The 17255-nt window shown below is 36.5% G+C and overlaps 1 protein-coding gene across 1 annotated transcript in view; it reads right to left on the bottom strand.

The window, feature by feature from the left end:
• Positions 1-17255, bottom strand: part of pip4k2aa (phosphatidylinositol-5-phosphate 4-kinase, type II, alpha a) — a 32270-nt gene that overhangs the window by 8329 nt on the left and 6686 nt on the right. Inside the window, exons 2-3 of the mRNA XM_042752436.1 lie at positions 10538-10635; positions 9209-9305 (exon numbers count right to left, since the gene is read on the bottom strand). Coding sequence (XP_042608370.1) covers positions 9209-9305; positions 10538-10635 — 195 coding nt within the window. The remainder of the gene's footprint in view (positions 1-9208; positions 9306-10537; positions 10636-17255) is intronic.

Here is a 17255-nt window from a genome sequence, read left to right as displayed (position 1 = left end):
TGTGTGCACAGATGGGCTGAAAATAGTGATGATGAGGCAGAGGATGCAGGGTGGACTGAGGAACCACAACTCTAGGAAGTCATAGCGGGATTACGCTAGATCTGCATTACAAAACAGCTTTGTTATTATGCAGGTAGACATTTGATTTGTGGCATAACGTCTGGTCCCAAGTACCGCCCACTTATGACCAACATGAAAAGCAGTGCTAAACTAGCATAATTACATAGGGCAGGGGTTCTCAACCTTTTCTTTTTAATGGCTGTTATTGACTGTCCACAATCATATTCTAAGGCCACAAGACTCTTCCAGTAGTAATTAACTAGGATCAAAGATAAGGATTTAAAAATATTTTTTTTCTTTTAATTTTTCAGTTTCTATAAAATTATATAAAATATTTTAAACATGGCATAACTAGAAAAATGCATATTAAAAATGCTCATAGATTTTATTAATTTACATGACTTTAACAGTGTCAATAATTACACTTTTAAAATGATGTTACCTCGTACATTGCTGCCCACTAATATTGGCACCCTTGGTAAATATGAGCAAAGGTGGCTGTAAAAATAATTCTGCATCATATATCTTTTATTAAAAAAATTCACAGAATTGTAAACTTTCATTGAAGTAAAACAACTGAAGGTGAGGGGAAACTCACGTTATGAAATAAATGTTAATCTCCAATGCATGTTGGCTACCATTACTGGCACCCCTAGAAATTCTTATGAGTAAAATATCTCTGAAGTATATTCCTATTCATATTTACACTTTTTTTTTTAGCACACCAGGGTGATTATGAACATGAAATTATCTAGCCATGACTTCCTGTTCCATAGAAATATTAATATGGGGAACACAAAAGCCAGATTTCCTTAATCATCCATCACAAGGAGTAAAACCAAAGAATACAGTTCTGATGTACTGAACAAGATTGCTGAGCTTCACAAAATAGAAAGTGGCTGTAAGTAAACAACTAAAGCATTGAAAATCATCATTTCCACTACCAGGGCAATAATTAAGAAGTTCCAATCAACTAAAGATGTTACAAATCTGCCTGTAAAAGGACATGTGTCTGTATCGTCCTGATGCACGGTGAAGAGGAGAGTTTGAGTGGAAAGGACTCTCCAAGGATTACAGCTGGAGAATTGCAGAGATTAGTTGAGTCTTGGGGTCAGAAAGCCTAAAAAATATATCAAACAGTCCCTACATCACCACATGTTGTTTAAATGGGTTTCAAGAAAAAAAACTCCTGGCTCATCCAAAAACAAACTCTAGCATATTCAGATGACAGGCATGTCTGGAACTTCAAACGGCACTGGCTTCTATGGTCAGATGAAACATAAAAAAGAGCTTTTTGCAAACCCACCAGATGGGTGTGGTGCTAACAGGGATAAACAGTACCCCATGTCCATGGTTAAATAATGTTATGGGCCTATTATTCTGCCGGAGGTCCTGGACATCTTGTTCAGATACATGGCATCATGGATTCTATCAAATACCAACAGATTAAAAGTCTAAACCTGACTGCCTCTGTAAGAAATCTTATAATGGACCATGTTTGGATCTTCCATCAAGACAAGAATCCAAAACAAACATCAAAATCAACACAAAAATGTGTCACTGAGCACAGAATGAAGCTTCTGCCATGGCTGTCTCAGTTCCCTGACCTGAACTCTGTAGAAAATGGGTGAGGTGAACTGAAGAGAAGAACAGGGTTCCCACACCTTGGTTAACTTCAAATTCAAGGACCTTTCAAGGACTTTCCAGGTCCAATACCATCAAATTCAAGGACTTTATGTGGAGACACATTTCAAGTGAGAGCAAGGTTACATCGTGTTACCTTGTAAGATACATTGTTACAGTTTTCATGTGTCAAAGACAACTATGCAAAAAAGCATATATATACGTATACATACATACATACACACACACACATATATAAACAATTTTTTGTGCATTTCTTTTTTTTGGCCTTATGACAGAGATCCGATATTCTATTTGTCGTATTTCTGTTGTGCATAAAACTGAAAAAATATTCGGTAATATCCTATACTGTACATTTATAATAGAATTAATATTTATTTTTTTTTTTTTGTGTGTATTTTTGTTTTTGAACAACAACCATGTTCTCAATGATTCCAAAAACTCATTAATATCAAAGCTGAATATTTTTGGAAGTAGTTTTTTAGTTTGTTTTTAGTTGTAGCTATTTTAGGAGGATATCTGTGTGTGCAGATGACTATTACTGTGCATAATTATTAGGCAACTTAACAAAAAACAAATATATACCCATTTCAATTATTTATTTTCAGCAGTGAAACCAATATAACATCTCAACATTCACAAATATACATTTCTGACATTCAAAAACAAAACAAAACAAAAACAAATCAGTGACCAATATAGCCACCTTTCTTTGCAAGGACACTCAAAAGCCTGCCATCCATGGATTCTGTCAGTGTTTTGATCTGTTCACCATCAACATTGCGTGCAGCAGCAACCACAGCCTCCCAGACACTGTTCAGAGAGGTGTACTGTTTTCCCTTCTTGTAAATCTCACATTTCATGATGGACCACAGGTTCTCTATGGGGTTCAGATCAGGTGAACAAGGAGGCCAAGTCATTAGTTTTTCTTCTTTTAGACCCTTTCTTGCCAGCCACGCTGTGGAGTACTTGGACGCGTGTGATGGAGCATTGTCCTGCATGAAAATCATGTTTTTCTTGAAGGATGCAGACTTCTTCCTGTACCACTGCTTGAAGAAGGTGTCTTCCAGAAACTGGCAGTAGGACTGGGAGTTGAGCTTGACTCCATCCTCAACCCGAAAAAGGCCCCACAAGCTCATCTTTGATGATAGCAGCCCAAACCAGTACTCCACCTCCACCTTGCTGGCGTCTGAGTCGGACTGGAGCTCTCTGCCCTTTACCGATCCAGCCACGGGCCCATCCATCTGGCCCATCAAGACTCACTCTCATTTCATCAGTCCATAAAACCTTAGAAAAATCAGTCTTGAGATATTTCTTTGCCCAGTCTTGACGTTTCAGCATGTGTGTCTTGTTCAGTGGTGGTCGTTTTTTCAGCCTTTCTTACCTTGGCCATGTCTCTGAGTATTGCACACCTTGTGCTTTTGGGCACTCCAGTGATGTTGCAGCTCTGAAATATGTCAAAAACTGGTGGCAAGTGGCATCTTGGCAGCTGTACGCTTGACTTTTCTCAGTTCACGGGCAGTTATTTTGCGCCTTGGTTTTTCCACACGCTTCTTGAGACCCTGTTGGCTATTTTGAATGAAACGCTTGATTGTTCGATGATCACGCTTCAGAAGCTTGGCAATTTTAAGAGTGCTGCATCCCTCTGCAAGATATCTCACTATTTTTGACTTTTCGGAGCCTGTCAAGTCCTTCTTTTGACCCATTTTGCCAAAGGAAAGGAAGTTGCCTAATAATTATGCACACCTGATATAGGGTGTTGATGTCATTAAACCACACCCCTTCTCATTACTGAGATGCACATCACCTAATATGCTTAATTGGTAGTAGGCTTTCGAGCCTATACAGCTTGGAGTAAGACAACATGCATAAAGAGGATGATGTGGTCAAAATACTCATTTGCCTAATAATTCTGCACACAGTGTATTGTAAAATGATGTGATATTAAGTTTTGCATTAGGGTTGCCAACTTCAGAAAATGAAAATAAGGGACACCTGTGATTCTTTATAGGAAAATAAGGGACACAATAAGGGACGCTCAAAATATTTTTTCTGTACGATGCTGTAAAAAATGACGTGAATTTAACAGTAAAAGACTGTAAAAATGCTACAGTAAAAACCTGTTAAATAGTTAACAGTAAATTCCCCTACTATATACGGCGAAAAACTGTATTGGACATTACATGTAATTTTACGGTAGTATACCGGCTTTTTTGGAAGTAGAATAAGACCGTATAATTTACAGTGAGTAACCATAAATTGACATTCCCAGAATTCCCTGCGTTACATTTCAAATTTGATGTTTTTTTTGTTGAAATAACTATGCTGCTTCTTATTTTTTTCTTATCAGTTTTGTATATTAGGGTTGCGTGTTACAGCAAATGTTAATTAATGAATGTTTATTGCATTATTTGAGTTTCATGTGTGTTACAATGATGCTGTTTAGTGTTTGGGTGAATGACACTGTGCACCTTCTATATTTCTTAGTATTTAAAAGCTGCTTGTGATAGGCTTTGGTTCATCATGTGACTTTTTCATCACCACTTAAACCTAACTTAAACTTAAACCTAAACTACCTGCATTTGGTGGTTATCAGTGTATTACAAAAGTACAAAAAAGATTTCAGTACTTCAATAGGTTGGTATATTAACATTTTATTATTTATTATTAGCATTATTTAACTGTAAATTTAAGTTAAAACCTAAAATGTTGCTACCGTATTTTTTACGATAAAAAACTAGCAACCACAGCTGCCTTTTTTTTACGGATTTCTTTTTTTACAGTGCACATAGTGTCATTTCCGTGGCTACAGTCAATTATGTGTATAAAAGTTTCTCGGAAAGAATCACATTTGTTTTGCTTAACCTATGTACAATTATTTAAAAAATAAAGTTTAATGTCATACAAAAAATTCCACACGTTATATACAAAGCATCAGCTTCAGTAAATTCTATCACTGTCGAATTGTGACTGCACAAGTGTAGTAATTTAGGAAGTGAATATACTGTGAAATTAAATATAATATGCCATTAAATTTTTTGGTATTATAACTGATGATCTTTTATGATTTTTTAATTAATGAATTTTTTTTTTTATGAAATTTAATTTTTTGTTTTAAAATGTTATTGCAACAATGTAGCCTATGAATTCATGAAAATGAATATTTTTCAATTAAAGAGAACTTGGAGTGTGTGGGCTAATTTTGGTGATTTTGTTTTTTGTTGGATATTGATTTGGTGGAGGTTTGGGATTGTTATAGAGATTGATATTTTAAAAATGTGTAATTTTGTTTTATTCTCTATTAAAGGTAGATTGCATGTTTTCTTGCCTAGCTGGATGTTGTGCTTATGATCAATAATCACTTTCTTTGAATTCACCCAAACTGATTTGGCAAAATCAAAACGCGGATGGTGAAGGGGATTGCAGTTAGCACGAGTGAAGTGGAAGTGTCCAGGCGGTAGAGGATTATGCAAGGTCTTAAAGTCTTCCTTGAGTGGATATGTTCGCAATTCAAACAATGATTAGTGCAAAAAGAATGATACATTTGTTATTTGTATGGTCTAGATGGTCATACGGCGTATGCCTACGAATACAGGAAAATCGTATATCTTTCATATGGAACGCTTCTCTGATGCCTTAAATACGGGACAATTCCATATTATATTGAACGGTTAGCAACCCTATTTTTGCATGGATTTTATTGAAAAGAGCTTAGGCTCATGTACTGTAACCAGAAGTTTTAAAATATATGAATATGCTTTTAAGTTTTTCTTGCCTTATGGGTTTACATTATCTTAACAAGCAAAGCAATTCAACATTAATTTCACGGTGTGTCTGAGTAGTTTCGTGTGTGCGTGAACGTCATGGCTATGTACAACACGAAGTAACACTTAACATAACTAAATGTGCGTAACTAATGTAAATCAAGCAAGCTAGTATGCATAGGCCACAAAGTGTTGGCGAAATAACACATTAGCGAACCAGAGGGAATAATATGGATTTTTTTTCCAGAAAACTTCTTGCACAAAATAAATTCAAGCACTTTCAAGGACCTGTATCTATGTATGTTTATTTTCAAAAACTTTCCAGGGCCTTGATGTTTTTTTTTTTCAGATTCACAAACTTTCAAGGATTTCAAGGACCCATGGGAACCCTGGAAGAAGCACCAACATGGAGCTGGTATTCTGAAGGATCTGGAGAGATTCTGGATGAAGGAATGGTCTCTGATCTCTTGTCAGGTGTTCTCCAAACTCATCAGGCATTATAGGAGAAAACTCAGAACGGTTATCTTGGCAAAAGGATGTTGCAATAATTGCGTGCCAATAACTGTGGCTAGCGTGAACTACAGAGAAAAAAAATTATTTCATAATGTGAGTTTCCCCCATTTTCCATTGTTTTACTTCAATGAAAGGTTAGAATTTTGTAAATTTTTTGAATGAAAGATCAAAAGGATAAACTGATTTATTGCAGATGCAGATTTATTTTCACAGCCACCTTTTGCTCATATTTACCAAGGGTGCCAATATTAATGGGTGGCACTGTATATCCATATTCTCCAAGCAACAATTATTAAGGGGTGGAAATTCCATCATTGGTTCCAGAAGCATTTTTTCCATTAATTTTCCCTATAGGGATTTTTTAAAAAAAAAGGTCTTTGTTAAAGCATTATGAGCCATGAACTAAGCAAACCAGCTACGAGGTGAATCACAGCATTACAAACTTTTTCATAGAGCAGAAAAGTATTTGAAAATCAGACAAATAGACAAAGGTACAAGACTGTGTACTTAAAGGGATAGTTCACCCAAAAAATGAAATGAACTGCGTGCACACGGAGCCGCGCAGAAGAAATAATGTGCCACGAACACACAAAAATGAGTTAGGAAAGCCATTTGATTGAATTCTAGTAAAAACCAAAGAATCACAATGCTCGGGCAGACCGCTATAGAGTTGATATCGCTATAGTGTTACAACCAGTGAATGTGGTTTACGGTATCATAGAAAGAGAATGATGTGTGCCAAATGAGTCGCTGTAGAAATAGAATACTTCAATGGTTGCTGACGACATTGCTCAAATCGAGAGACAACACGCAAAGGCAGTGACGTGAAATAAAACGTCCTCATGTATTAAAGAAGAGTGGCTTGATTAAGTGCTGGAAATAGCGGATGATGGGCACAGAACGGTAACAAAACTCAAGAGACATTTACAGTCACACATAGGTGTATTGTGCAAACTGAACTTCATAGGGATGTTTAGACAGCTATAGAAGAATTCACGTTCACGTTTAAAAAAAATAATAATTAGCTTACAGTTCTCAGTTTAAATGCTTCAGTTTGTTTTCTATTAGTCTATATTCTATTCTATCAGTTAAAATGCTTCATTTTGTTTTGATATTATATTAAATAATATTATGTTAGGTCTGTATTATAAACCTAATAAACAATTGACCTTGTTTTTTAATGGAGTCTCTAAAGCTCATCAAGGCTGTATTTATTTGATCAAAAATACAGAAAAAAAAGTAATATTGTGAAATATTATTTCAATTTCTAATATTGGTTTCCTATTTCAATATAATTTAAAATATAATGTATTCCTGTGAATCAAAGCTGAATTTTCAGCATCATTACGCCAGTCTTCAGAGTTACATGATCTTTCAGAAATCACTAATATGCTGATTTATTATCAGTGTTGAAACTGTTGTGCTGTTTAATATTTTTTTGGAACATGTGATACTTTTTTCTTTGATTCTTTAATGAATAAAAAAAATAAAAAATAACAGCTTTAATCAAAATAGATTAAAATTATATTTTCTAACAAAATGAGTCTTTACTATCACTTTTCAACTATTTAACACATCCTTGCTGAATAAAAGTATTAATTACTTTAAAAAAAAAAAATGTACTGACCCCAAACTTTTGAATAGTAGTGTATATTGTAACACAAAATTTTATTTTGAATGAACACTGTTCTTTTAACTTTTTACTCAAAGAATCCTGAAAAATTACGGAGACAGTATCACAATGCATGCGTGCACTTCAGGTTCATGTTAACAACGCAATGCGCGTGTTACATAAGTAGCAGCTTCATTCGCATGCACTGTTTACATGAACCGGAAGCGTGTGCATGCGTCGTGATGCGTCACTGCAGATGGGATGAGGAGGAGAAGAATTGTTGAATAAAGTTGTTATTTTTGTTTTCTTTGTGCAAAAAAAGTATTCTCGTAGCTTCGTAAACTTACGGTTGAACCCCTGATGCCACATGGACTATTTTACCGATATCTTTCTGTGCCTTGACTGTGGTAGTTCCCTTGCTGTCTATGGAGGGTCAGAGAGGTCTCGGATTTAATCAAAAATATCTTAATTTGTGCTCCGGAATTGAACGAAGATCTTACGGGTTTGGAATGACATGAGGGTGAGTACTTAATAACAGAATTTTCATTTTTGGGTGAACTGACCCTTTAACATCTTTAGTGAGGGAAAGAACTACAATCCCATGAATCATTCAAATGACAGAATCAAATTAAAAATGACTAGTCTTCAATAGTCAAACTTGAAAATAAGTTGAAATGATGTGAACAGATGGTTTCAACAAAAGCATATAACTTTTAAAGTTTTATAAAAAAATCAATATGCCTATAGAGAAAATGAATTTAGTTTTTACTTCTGGTACCCAACTGTTGCACTTCAATGTTTGTTTTAAGTCATCTTGAGGCCTCTTTTTTTTGAGGCCTACAAGTGAGCACCAGCCCCTGACATAGGGCTTCCTTAACACTGACTAGTCTATTTTGAAAATACAAAGTTGTTAAGCACACTTCCTAATTTGCAAAACCTTTTCTGCTAGCTTGTATTAGTGAAATTAAGGTTTCGTTCTTCTCTGATGTATAACATAGGAAGTCTATACAACGGTAAACCTGCTGTAAACAGCTCATAGTGAACGTCTCTAATCAAGACCATAAAATAAGCAGCACATTCTGGGAAGCTGATGTTTTTGCGCATGTGTAAGGTTAACAGTCAACGTAATGCCTTTTAAAGCAGACAGGGAGCTCTAACCAAGACCCTGAGCTCTTTCTGATTACAGTGAGGAGCAAAGGCAAATCTTCCTAATTAACCAAAATAAGAAATGTTGAGAAAAGCCTTTCCATCTATTGCACACTGATTGCGACTATTCTTCCTAAAAAAGGTATTTTCTTCCATGAAAGGAATATAAGGAAAGGAATATGAGGGCAATTAAGAATGTTCGTGGGAGGCTGAAGGATGCAAGGACAGCTCCGACATTACTGTGTTATTATGGGAATAATGGTCTTCATTACGACAGCAAATTGAGTGGTTAATGACTAAATTACCTCTTGGTAATCATGGGCTTTTCTCACAGAGACTTGAATCTATTTTGCATTGTTTAGTAGTGAGTACACTGGTGTTTTGTGTGGTTCAACTGCACTATGCTGTGGTTTTAAGACACATTGAATGTGACACCTTGGATCATTTCTCTCTCTTTCACAAAGCCTACCTGGAAGTCCTGGTCATCAATGCTGAACCTCTCTCTCAAATTTCGGAAAACAAGAGGGCAATACTCTTTAAACTTAAAATGGCTTGGCATATTCTCTCTGAAAAGCAAAGAAGAAAAAGAATAAAAGTGAAGAAACATCTCAAGAGTTGTCTGATTAAAACTCACAAAGAAAAGTCTGTCAGTTAAATATTTACCATGCTTTTTTGCTTTAAGTCTAAACTTAAATTAAATGCTACTGTGTCCTACCATACCAAACATTTTTTACCTTTAACTTAAAGGGTTAGTTCACTCAAAAATGAAAATCAGCCTGTGTTCTACTCACCCTCGAGGCATCCTAGGTGTATATGACTTTCTTCTTTCAGACAAATCCAATCAGAGTTATATTAAAGCTTATCCTTGCTCTTCTAAGCTCTATCATTGTAGTGGGCGGGTGCTTCTGTTCAACAGTCCAAAACACGTTAAGTGCACGCATCCATAATAAATCGTGCCTCACACGGCTCCAGGGCATGAATAAAGGCCTCCCGTAGCGAATTCACGTGTTTTTGTAAGAAAAATATCCATATTTCAAATGTAATAAACACTTTCCTCTCACTTCTGCTGACTGTCGTATGCGGAAGCGTTCCGACGGATGACAACTCTCGCGAGTTTGTTTAAGGAAGCAAAGTTTCCTTCCTTTAGCAAAGGAAAAGTCTCCTCTTGGTTTATATAGGAATCCTCCGACATTTTTCTTTACAAATCCTCGTTTTGTGCTTCTAATTCATGACTGGTGTTTTGTTTTGTTCTCTCTCCATGTTCATCACTAATCACGCAACACCGATGTCCTACGTCATCCGCCGGAACTGCTTCCACGTATGACAGATGGCGGAAGTGACAAAAGTTTTTATTACGTTTGAAATATGGATTTTTTTTGACAAAAACTAATGGATTCACTACAGAAGGCCTTCATTCACCCCCCAGAGCTGTGTGAGGCATGTTTTATTACGGATTGGCGCACTTTATTTAACATGTTTTGGACTGTTGAACAGAAACACCCACCCACTACAATGATAGAGCTTAGAAGAGCCCGGACAATTTTAATATAACCCCAATTGGATTCGTCTGAAAAAGAAAGTCATATACACCTAGGATGGGTTGAGGGTGAGTAAAACGCAGGCTAATTTTCATTTTTGGGTGAACTAACCCTTTAAGTTGAACTGCTTTTTAAACAAAATATAATTCAGACTTGTTCTTGACAGGTTTCATAAGATTCACCTTTCTAATATGATTAAAAGATTAAAATATATTGGAACATAATAGTTGAGAACGGGGAAAACCTTGAGAAGAACTCACTTGTTGAAAAGGTGGTTGTCCACCTTAATCTTCGAGTAGGCTTTGAAGTCGTCAGGCATAAGCATGATGGGGATCTGAACATGGCTCAACTCGTTTATCTAGAGAAAAGGAGAGAGAGAGAAAGAGGAGAGAGATTCAGTTACTGGTTACTTCTTCGGGGTTCAGGTCTTTAAATGGGAGTCAAATGTAGTGGTCACCCGATATGGGCATGTAAATATAGATTTAACACAATTTAAAATAATAAATACTCTAAATTAATTATCTGAAAGAATATTTACTCAAAATCCACCTACAAAACTCAATAGCCTGTCAGGCTATCAATAAGCAACATAATTCCAACACTTGAAAGACTTGTACCAATCAGAACTACTAATACTGGTTAACAGCTACAGCAACCACACACTTTTGTGATGAACATAATTATTTATGTGACACTGAACCAATCAAAGCACACAAACAGAAGGTGCTGAGATGTGTTGGGTACAGAAAACCATCAGTGTGAGTGATGTGTTCTGCTCATCAGAGGGCGATATCTCTGTGGCACAATGCTCTGCTTTGCTCCGGTAAGGGTCTGAAACAATGTGCTACATTCAACAGTCATCAGTTCCTGCTTTGCACAGTTTGCTCTTGTGAAAACAACACTAGAGCGTTTTTGTAATAAAACCGTAATAACGGAAATTACTGCTGTACTGAGAGAAGTGGGAATTTAAAACTGCTGTAGACAGTTTTCATTCCAACAAAGAGATCTGGTGACTCATAGGTTCTTTCCCTCTAATAAGAAATAAATAAATAACAATAGCGCTAACTAAACTCAAGAGGACTGCAGAAGGCCTTAATTACTGTGATATATTTGTTTGTTTGAGGATGTGCATGCACCAGGATAATTATAAGCAATCAAACAGGCATGAAGCACCATGGGAGATCAAAGATGTTATGTTTGACACTCGGCAGCAACAGACAATCCGCAGAGCAGTAAATAATAGATATATGAAGTGTATGAAAAGTACAAATAAGTAAGGATGCATCGAAATGAACACTGTGGCTGATAAGTGGCGGATATTAGAATTTGATGCTATTTTGTCTAAATAAATTAAAAATAAAACACTAAGAACTAAAGTCAGTCATTTTAAATACTACAAGTGAATTTAACCATCACAACGTTATAATATACCATAACAACAATGGATATGATTTGCTAAAGATTAAATCTAACAGTATTATTAAATTACTAGCGTTTTTAAAGATGAATTTTAGGTGAGCATTAGATAGTGGTTAAGATAAAAAACTTTATTGCTTTAAATGCTACAAGTGAATTTGAGCATTACAAAATAATAATGTACAGTATCAATTATGTTGGTTAATAACTGGAGCACTAATATATTGTGCATTCCTGTAAATAATATGTACATTTTTAATCATAAAATCAATTAGAAAATGTATACATATAAATAAATCCATAAAAATAAATGCATAAACAGTACATGAGAACATGAAAAATTTTGCAACCAAATTGTGATTATCATCTGCCATTCACAGAAGATAACAGTCATTTAGGATTTTACATAATTAGATCTAATCAGTAAGAAATACCACTTTTAATCAAGGAGAAAGTTACAGCTAATTGCTTCATTTACACTGAAAATACATTGTAAGCAGTCAAAGAAGTTACATTTAGGGGCTCCCTGCCTGTCAGTCACACTATTTAACTGAGTTTGCTCACAGGTTGTCTTCCAAGACATGGAGGAGATATGGCATCGACCCACTGCGATATAACCTCTCAGAGAATAGAGAGCACTGAGGTCTCAAGAGACTTTCCTATTGGCTGGTCAAATGCCAGGCTTCTGGATTTGAAGGGGGTCTAAGAGCCCAGTGCACTGTGGGTAAGCAATGCTACCTACTGTATAGGAGGCAGAATGTCTGTGTTTTTTTTTTTTCTAGTCTGAGGAAATGTGATTATATCTCATTTGTTCTGCATGTCAACTAGTGATGCATGGGTCGGTTTTATTCCAACCTGTGGGTCCCGCTTTTATGAAATTATTTGGCCCGCCCCAGCCCGCCCTGCAAATAAATTGACAATTTCTTTACCCGCCCCAACCTGCAGGTTATGAGACGACCCGCGCATCAGGGACATCACGCAAGTTACGTTGCTACGTAGGCCTTTGTATTGTAACCTTATCAAAGAACCTAATAAAATATGAAAATGGATATTCCAAATTTTTAATATAGGCTACAGGGAATTTTTTTATTTAGTTTTTAATGACACGCCCCAACCCACCCCAAAAATAAATTGACAACTTCTTTACCCACCCCAACCCGACCCGTGGGGGCCGCGGGTTATGAGACGACCCGCCGTCACTAATCTCAACATCTTCATGACATGATGTGACATCCAAGAGTCAGTTATTCAACTTCCCTTGTGCATAATTAGCTTGTTCTAACATATTAAATCTGCAATTTAAGACCCATCTTTCAGTAATGTATACCTAATTCAACTTGCATTGTGTTATTTAATGTATTGATATGTAAAATTCATGATTGATGCTAATATTTTCTGTCATGGTTTCATGGTGAAATGGTAAATGGTTGAGGTTTAATCTAAATAAATAAATAACAAAATAAAGATAAGATTAAAATCAATTGTTTTAAATGCTACAAATAAATATAGGCATCACAACATTATAATAAACAGTATGAATAATGGATCCATTTGTTAAATATTATATCTAACAATGTTTCATTAAATTATTAGTTTTTAAAGATTAAAGTTAGCATTAGATGGTGCCAAGGATATTCTAAATAAAAATATGAGAAATGAGCATGCACAATTAAATATACGGATTATATTGATGGATCATTTGTAGATTCCTAATTTTCTTAAAGCAACAGTTGACCTAAAAATGAAAATTTGCTGAAAATTACTCTCAGGCTATCCAAGATGTTAATGGGCAGGGCCGTCCTTAGGGGGGCGCAACCGGTGCGGTCACACTGGGCCCTGCGCTTGAGGAACACGATTGTGAATGGACCGAGGGGGATCCCCCCAGAATACAACTGCGAATGGACCGAGGGGGAGGAACGCGACCGCGAACGGATTGAGGTGGAACACTCCCCCACCCCTTCCTACCCCGCACTGGGCCCCACGTCAGCTAAGGACGGCCCTTTTAATGAGTTTGTTTATTCATCAGAACAGATTTGGAGAAATGTAGCATTACATCACTTCCTCTCCAGTGCATCCTCTACAGTGAATGGGTGCCGTCAGAATGAGAGCTCAATTTATATCTTGGATGGTTTTAACTAAGGTGAGTAAATTTTCATTACTGGGTAAACTATTCCTTCAAATCAGCCCTGCAAAGTGTCACATTACATGATGCAACCTTAAAGGTATAGTTCACCCAAAAGTGAAATTTCTGTCATTAATTACTCAACCTCATGTCATTCTTTTCATTTTTGGGCGAACTATCCCTTTATTATTCCAATGGGTTTTACCCTTCATTTCTGACAAAAAGGATGTGAGTGGAGTTTTCGCCCTCTCAATGAGAAACCTGTGGGCCAATCAGAGTGGGCTCTGGGTTACTGAAACCCCTTACGAGAATGCAAATTGTGAAAGGAAGTCAGGCATTTTAAACATGGTCACTTGAAACCCTTTAAAACACCTTGCTCCTGACACAAGCACGTGTGAGGAGGCTGTTCTGCGGTTACTGCTTAGTGAGTTAGGCTCATCTTTCACACTGTGGTCAGAAAATTAGGCTATACTGAGCGCTAGGCATGAAGAGTGAATTTTTATTTGTAACACCAAGCATAAGCCAATCAGGTAGATTTCGACAAAAATGCTTTGCTTGGACTGTAAATATGATGAATCTTTTTTCATACTGTTCAAGGAAATTAAATGTCACATGAGGAAACCAACGCTATGTAGAACGGAAACAAATTTCATGAAAGTTTATGCCCACTCATCACTAAAACTGAAACTAGTTTTTCTCTAGATTGTGCTGACACAAACTGTTCATCCTTTTTATAGAATAGATGGGCTGTCTGACCAGAAGAAACATAACTGCGCTTTGGGCCTCCGCCAGGCTGTTGTACACACTACTTATCAAAGATCAAGAGAGCTACAGACAGAGCGCTGCTGCAGACGACATACAAGCATTCAGAAAAGCAGCCACATGGCACCACGAGAACATGACAATAAATCACCCACAAACCAAAAGAGTGCAAACCAAAAGCAGAGGGGACAAAAATCTCCATCTCAACACCTTTTTGTTCTAAATAACATGTAAAATACCGTGGCATAGTGACACAGTAAAACCACTGTTTTTTTCCCTGCAGGATGGGATTAATGCAGTGTTTATTTGAAATGCAATTAAAGCTAAGCGGTAATGTGAAGGGTTAAGAGGTAACAGTCGCTTGCAGAAACATGTGTGAGCAGGATGAAGTATGAGCTGTGCTTTCTAGAGGACTAAGGTCTGTCTATTGGCAATGGTGGAGCAACAGCGAGCACAGAGGGAAAATGCTCCCTGTGACCCCCCGTCAACTACGGCAGGGGGCCCTCTCAGTAGCTAGCTACAGCTTATTTTGGAGACCAAACCTATGCCTTTTAAGGACTCTGTACCACGTGGACAAATAAGGAACTATGTATGTTCCTTATTTTATTAAACAAAGTAGACCTATATCTGACACCTGGGTCCGCAAATAACAAGGGCTAAAGGCAAAAATGACACTGAAAGTGGTAAAATGCCCTCAGTAAATCATTTTTGGGTGACTGAATGCCCCATACTGAACTTCTCTGATTTTATTTTTTTTTCTGCTATCAAACATTTTTTCATAATTTCAATTAACTAATTCAGTTAAAGTAAAAAAATGCACTTTCAACATTTCATTCAGTATAATATAGCCTTTAGTGACTGACAAGTGTTGTTATTGTTATGTAACATTAAAAAAAAAGTTAAAAATAGTTTTCATTCATTGAAATAAACCAGAAATAAAATATAAATATAACATGCAAAATTGAAACTGAAAATGAAAACAAAAGAAGATATTTTGACCATACAGTGGAAATCAATAACCAAGATTGTTTGGTTATCAAAAATCCTGAAAATATCTTTTTGTTTTGTGCTTCAGAGAAGAAGGAAAGTCATACAGGTTTGTAACAACATAAGGGTGAGAAAATGACAACAGTTCAATTTTAGGCTGAACAATCCCTTTAACACAATCGAACGTGTCCATTTTTATAAATTAATGAAATAACATATACTTTACCAAGTCATTTATATGCTATAACATGAAAAACACCTAACATGAATAAGTGCTTATACTGATTTAAAACAAATGTTTCTTTAGCTTCCAAAAAACAGCTAGCCATTAGAGCTGGTAACCTTGATCCAATAAATTCTACTCAGTGAGCCAGTGACAGAGCATGAGCAGTTTTAGAGACGTTGCACTACACAAGATTAGAAACTGTGAGAAACTGGAGTAGACAACATACCCCAACTATCCCAGTTTCCACCTACATGCTAGATCCTTTGAGGATCCATGGATAGTGGCCTAACATTTTCAACAAAGCCAGGGGCAGCTGCACAGGATCTCCTCGGCTTGTTCACTCATACTTACATAAATACAAATAACTTCCAAAAGCGACTGCTATATACCCCCATCGCACTGAAGCTATGTTATAGGTGTTTAACAAGTCTGCAGCAACGGTTTATTTGTTTGACAACTAAGCACTTATCTCTGTGCACTCATCTCATCGGCCAAGTTTCACACTACCACTTCCTGTTTGTCTCCATGGTAGCGAAGTCAGGTTTTCCGCTACTGAGCTGACAAGCTTTCACTACATCAGTGCAGGAAGCCTAGCTCAGAGAATGCTCATCCTCCTACCAGATGTTTATAAAGCTCTTTGTTTCGAAGCAGTGCAGTCATATCTAGCAGTCCTAGTGGGGTGTTTGGTATTTCATCCTCAATGTCAACAATGCTTTCATTTATTGCATATGTGCCAAGGAGTCGAAAAACAAAAGCAACAGTAAGATCTGACACTGGTTAAGATGATATTCAGACAAATTAAACTATGGTGCTCCGATCAGGATTTGATGCCAATCACCAATCACAGAGAGCAGTATCTCGATCACCGATACCGGTCTTTTTAAAGCCTTCTTTTTATCATGTAGAATTATTTATAGTAAGACTCCAATCAGGAATTTTAGACATTTATTCACTGAATTTCATTTCTGAAAATGAATTCCCCGGGTGACTCTTGTGAGAGAGGATTTTTTTTAATTTAAGGGGTTAGACATTTTTCAAAAAAAAGTATTTGTCTGAATGTTTGACCATGCACTACAATTTTGTTTTTACAATCGTTTAACAAAAATTCCTGATGAAGGTCATGTGACTGGACCGTAGTCATTAAATAAATAATTAGATTTTTTGCATAGATAGTGTACGGGATTTGTTTTTTCTTTTTTGTTTTTACAACCGTGCAATTGTTACACAATAACTTACACAAGCCTGATTTCGTGAGCTGTATGTGAGGCGACCTTTTTACACCAGGTTCGCACATACTCCGTTTGCAGAGTGCATGCAGTCCTTGTGTGGTACGTAAGCGGTGCAGCAGCAGCAGGTGCTCACTGTTCTTTCACACAGGAGTCTGCAACTGATCCGTGGCTGTTTACTACAAACACCACATTTATCCATTATTTTGATTTCAAATCCAAACATTGTTACTGAAAAT

The sequence above is a fragment of the Cyprinus carpio genome, chromosome B24 (genome assembly GCF_018340385.1).
Source record: "Cyprinus carpio isolate SPL01 chromosome B24, ASM1834038v1, whole genome shotgun sequence".
In the NCBI taxonomy this organism is placed as follows: Eukaryota; Metazoa; Chordata; class Actinopteri; order Cypriniformes; family Cyprinidae; genus Cyprinus; species Cyprinus carpio.
This window is presented reverse-complemented; position numbering and strand designations above follow the sequence as displayed.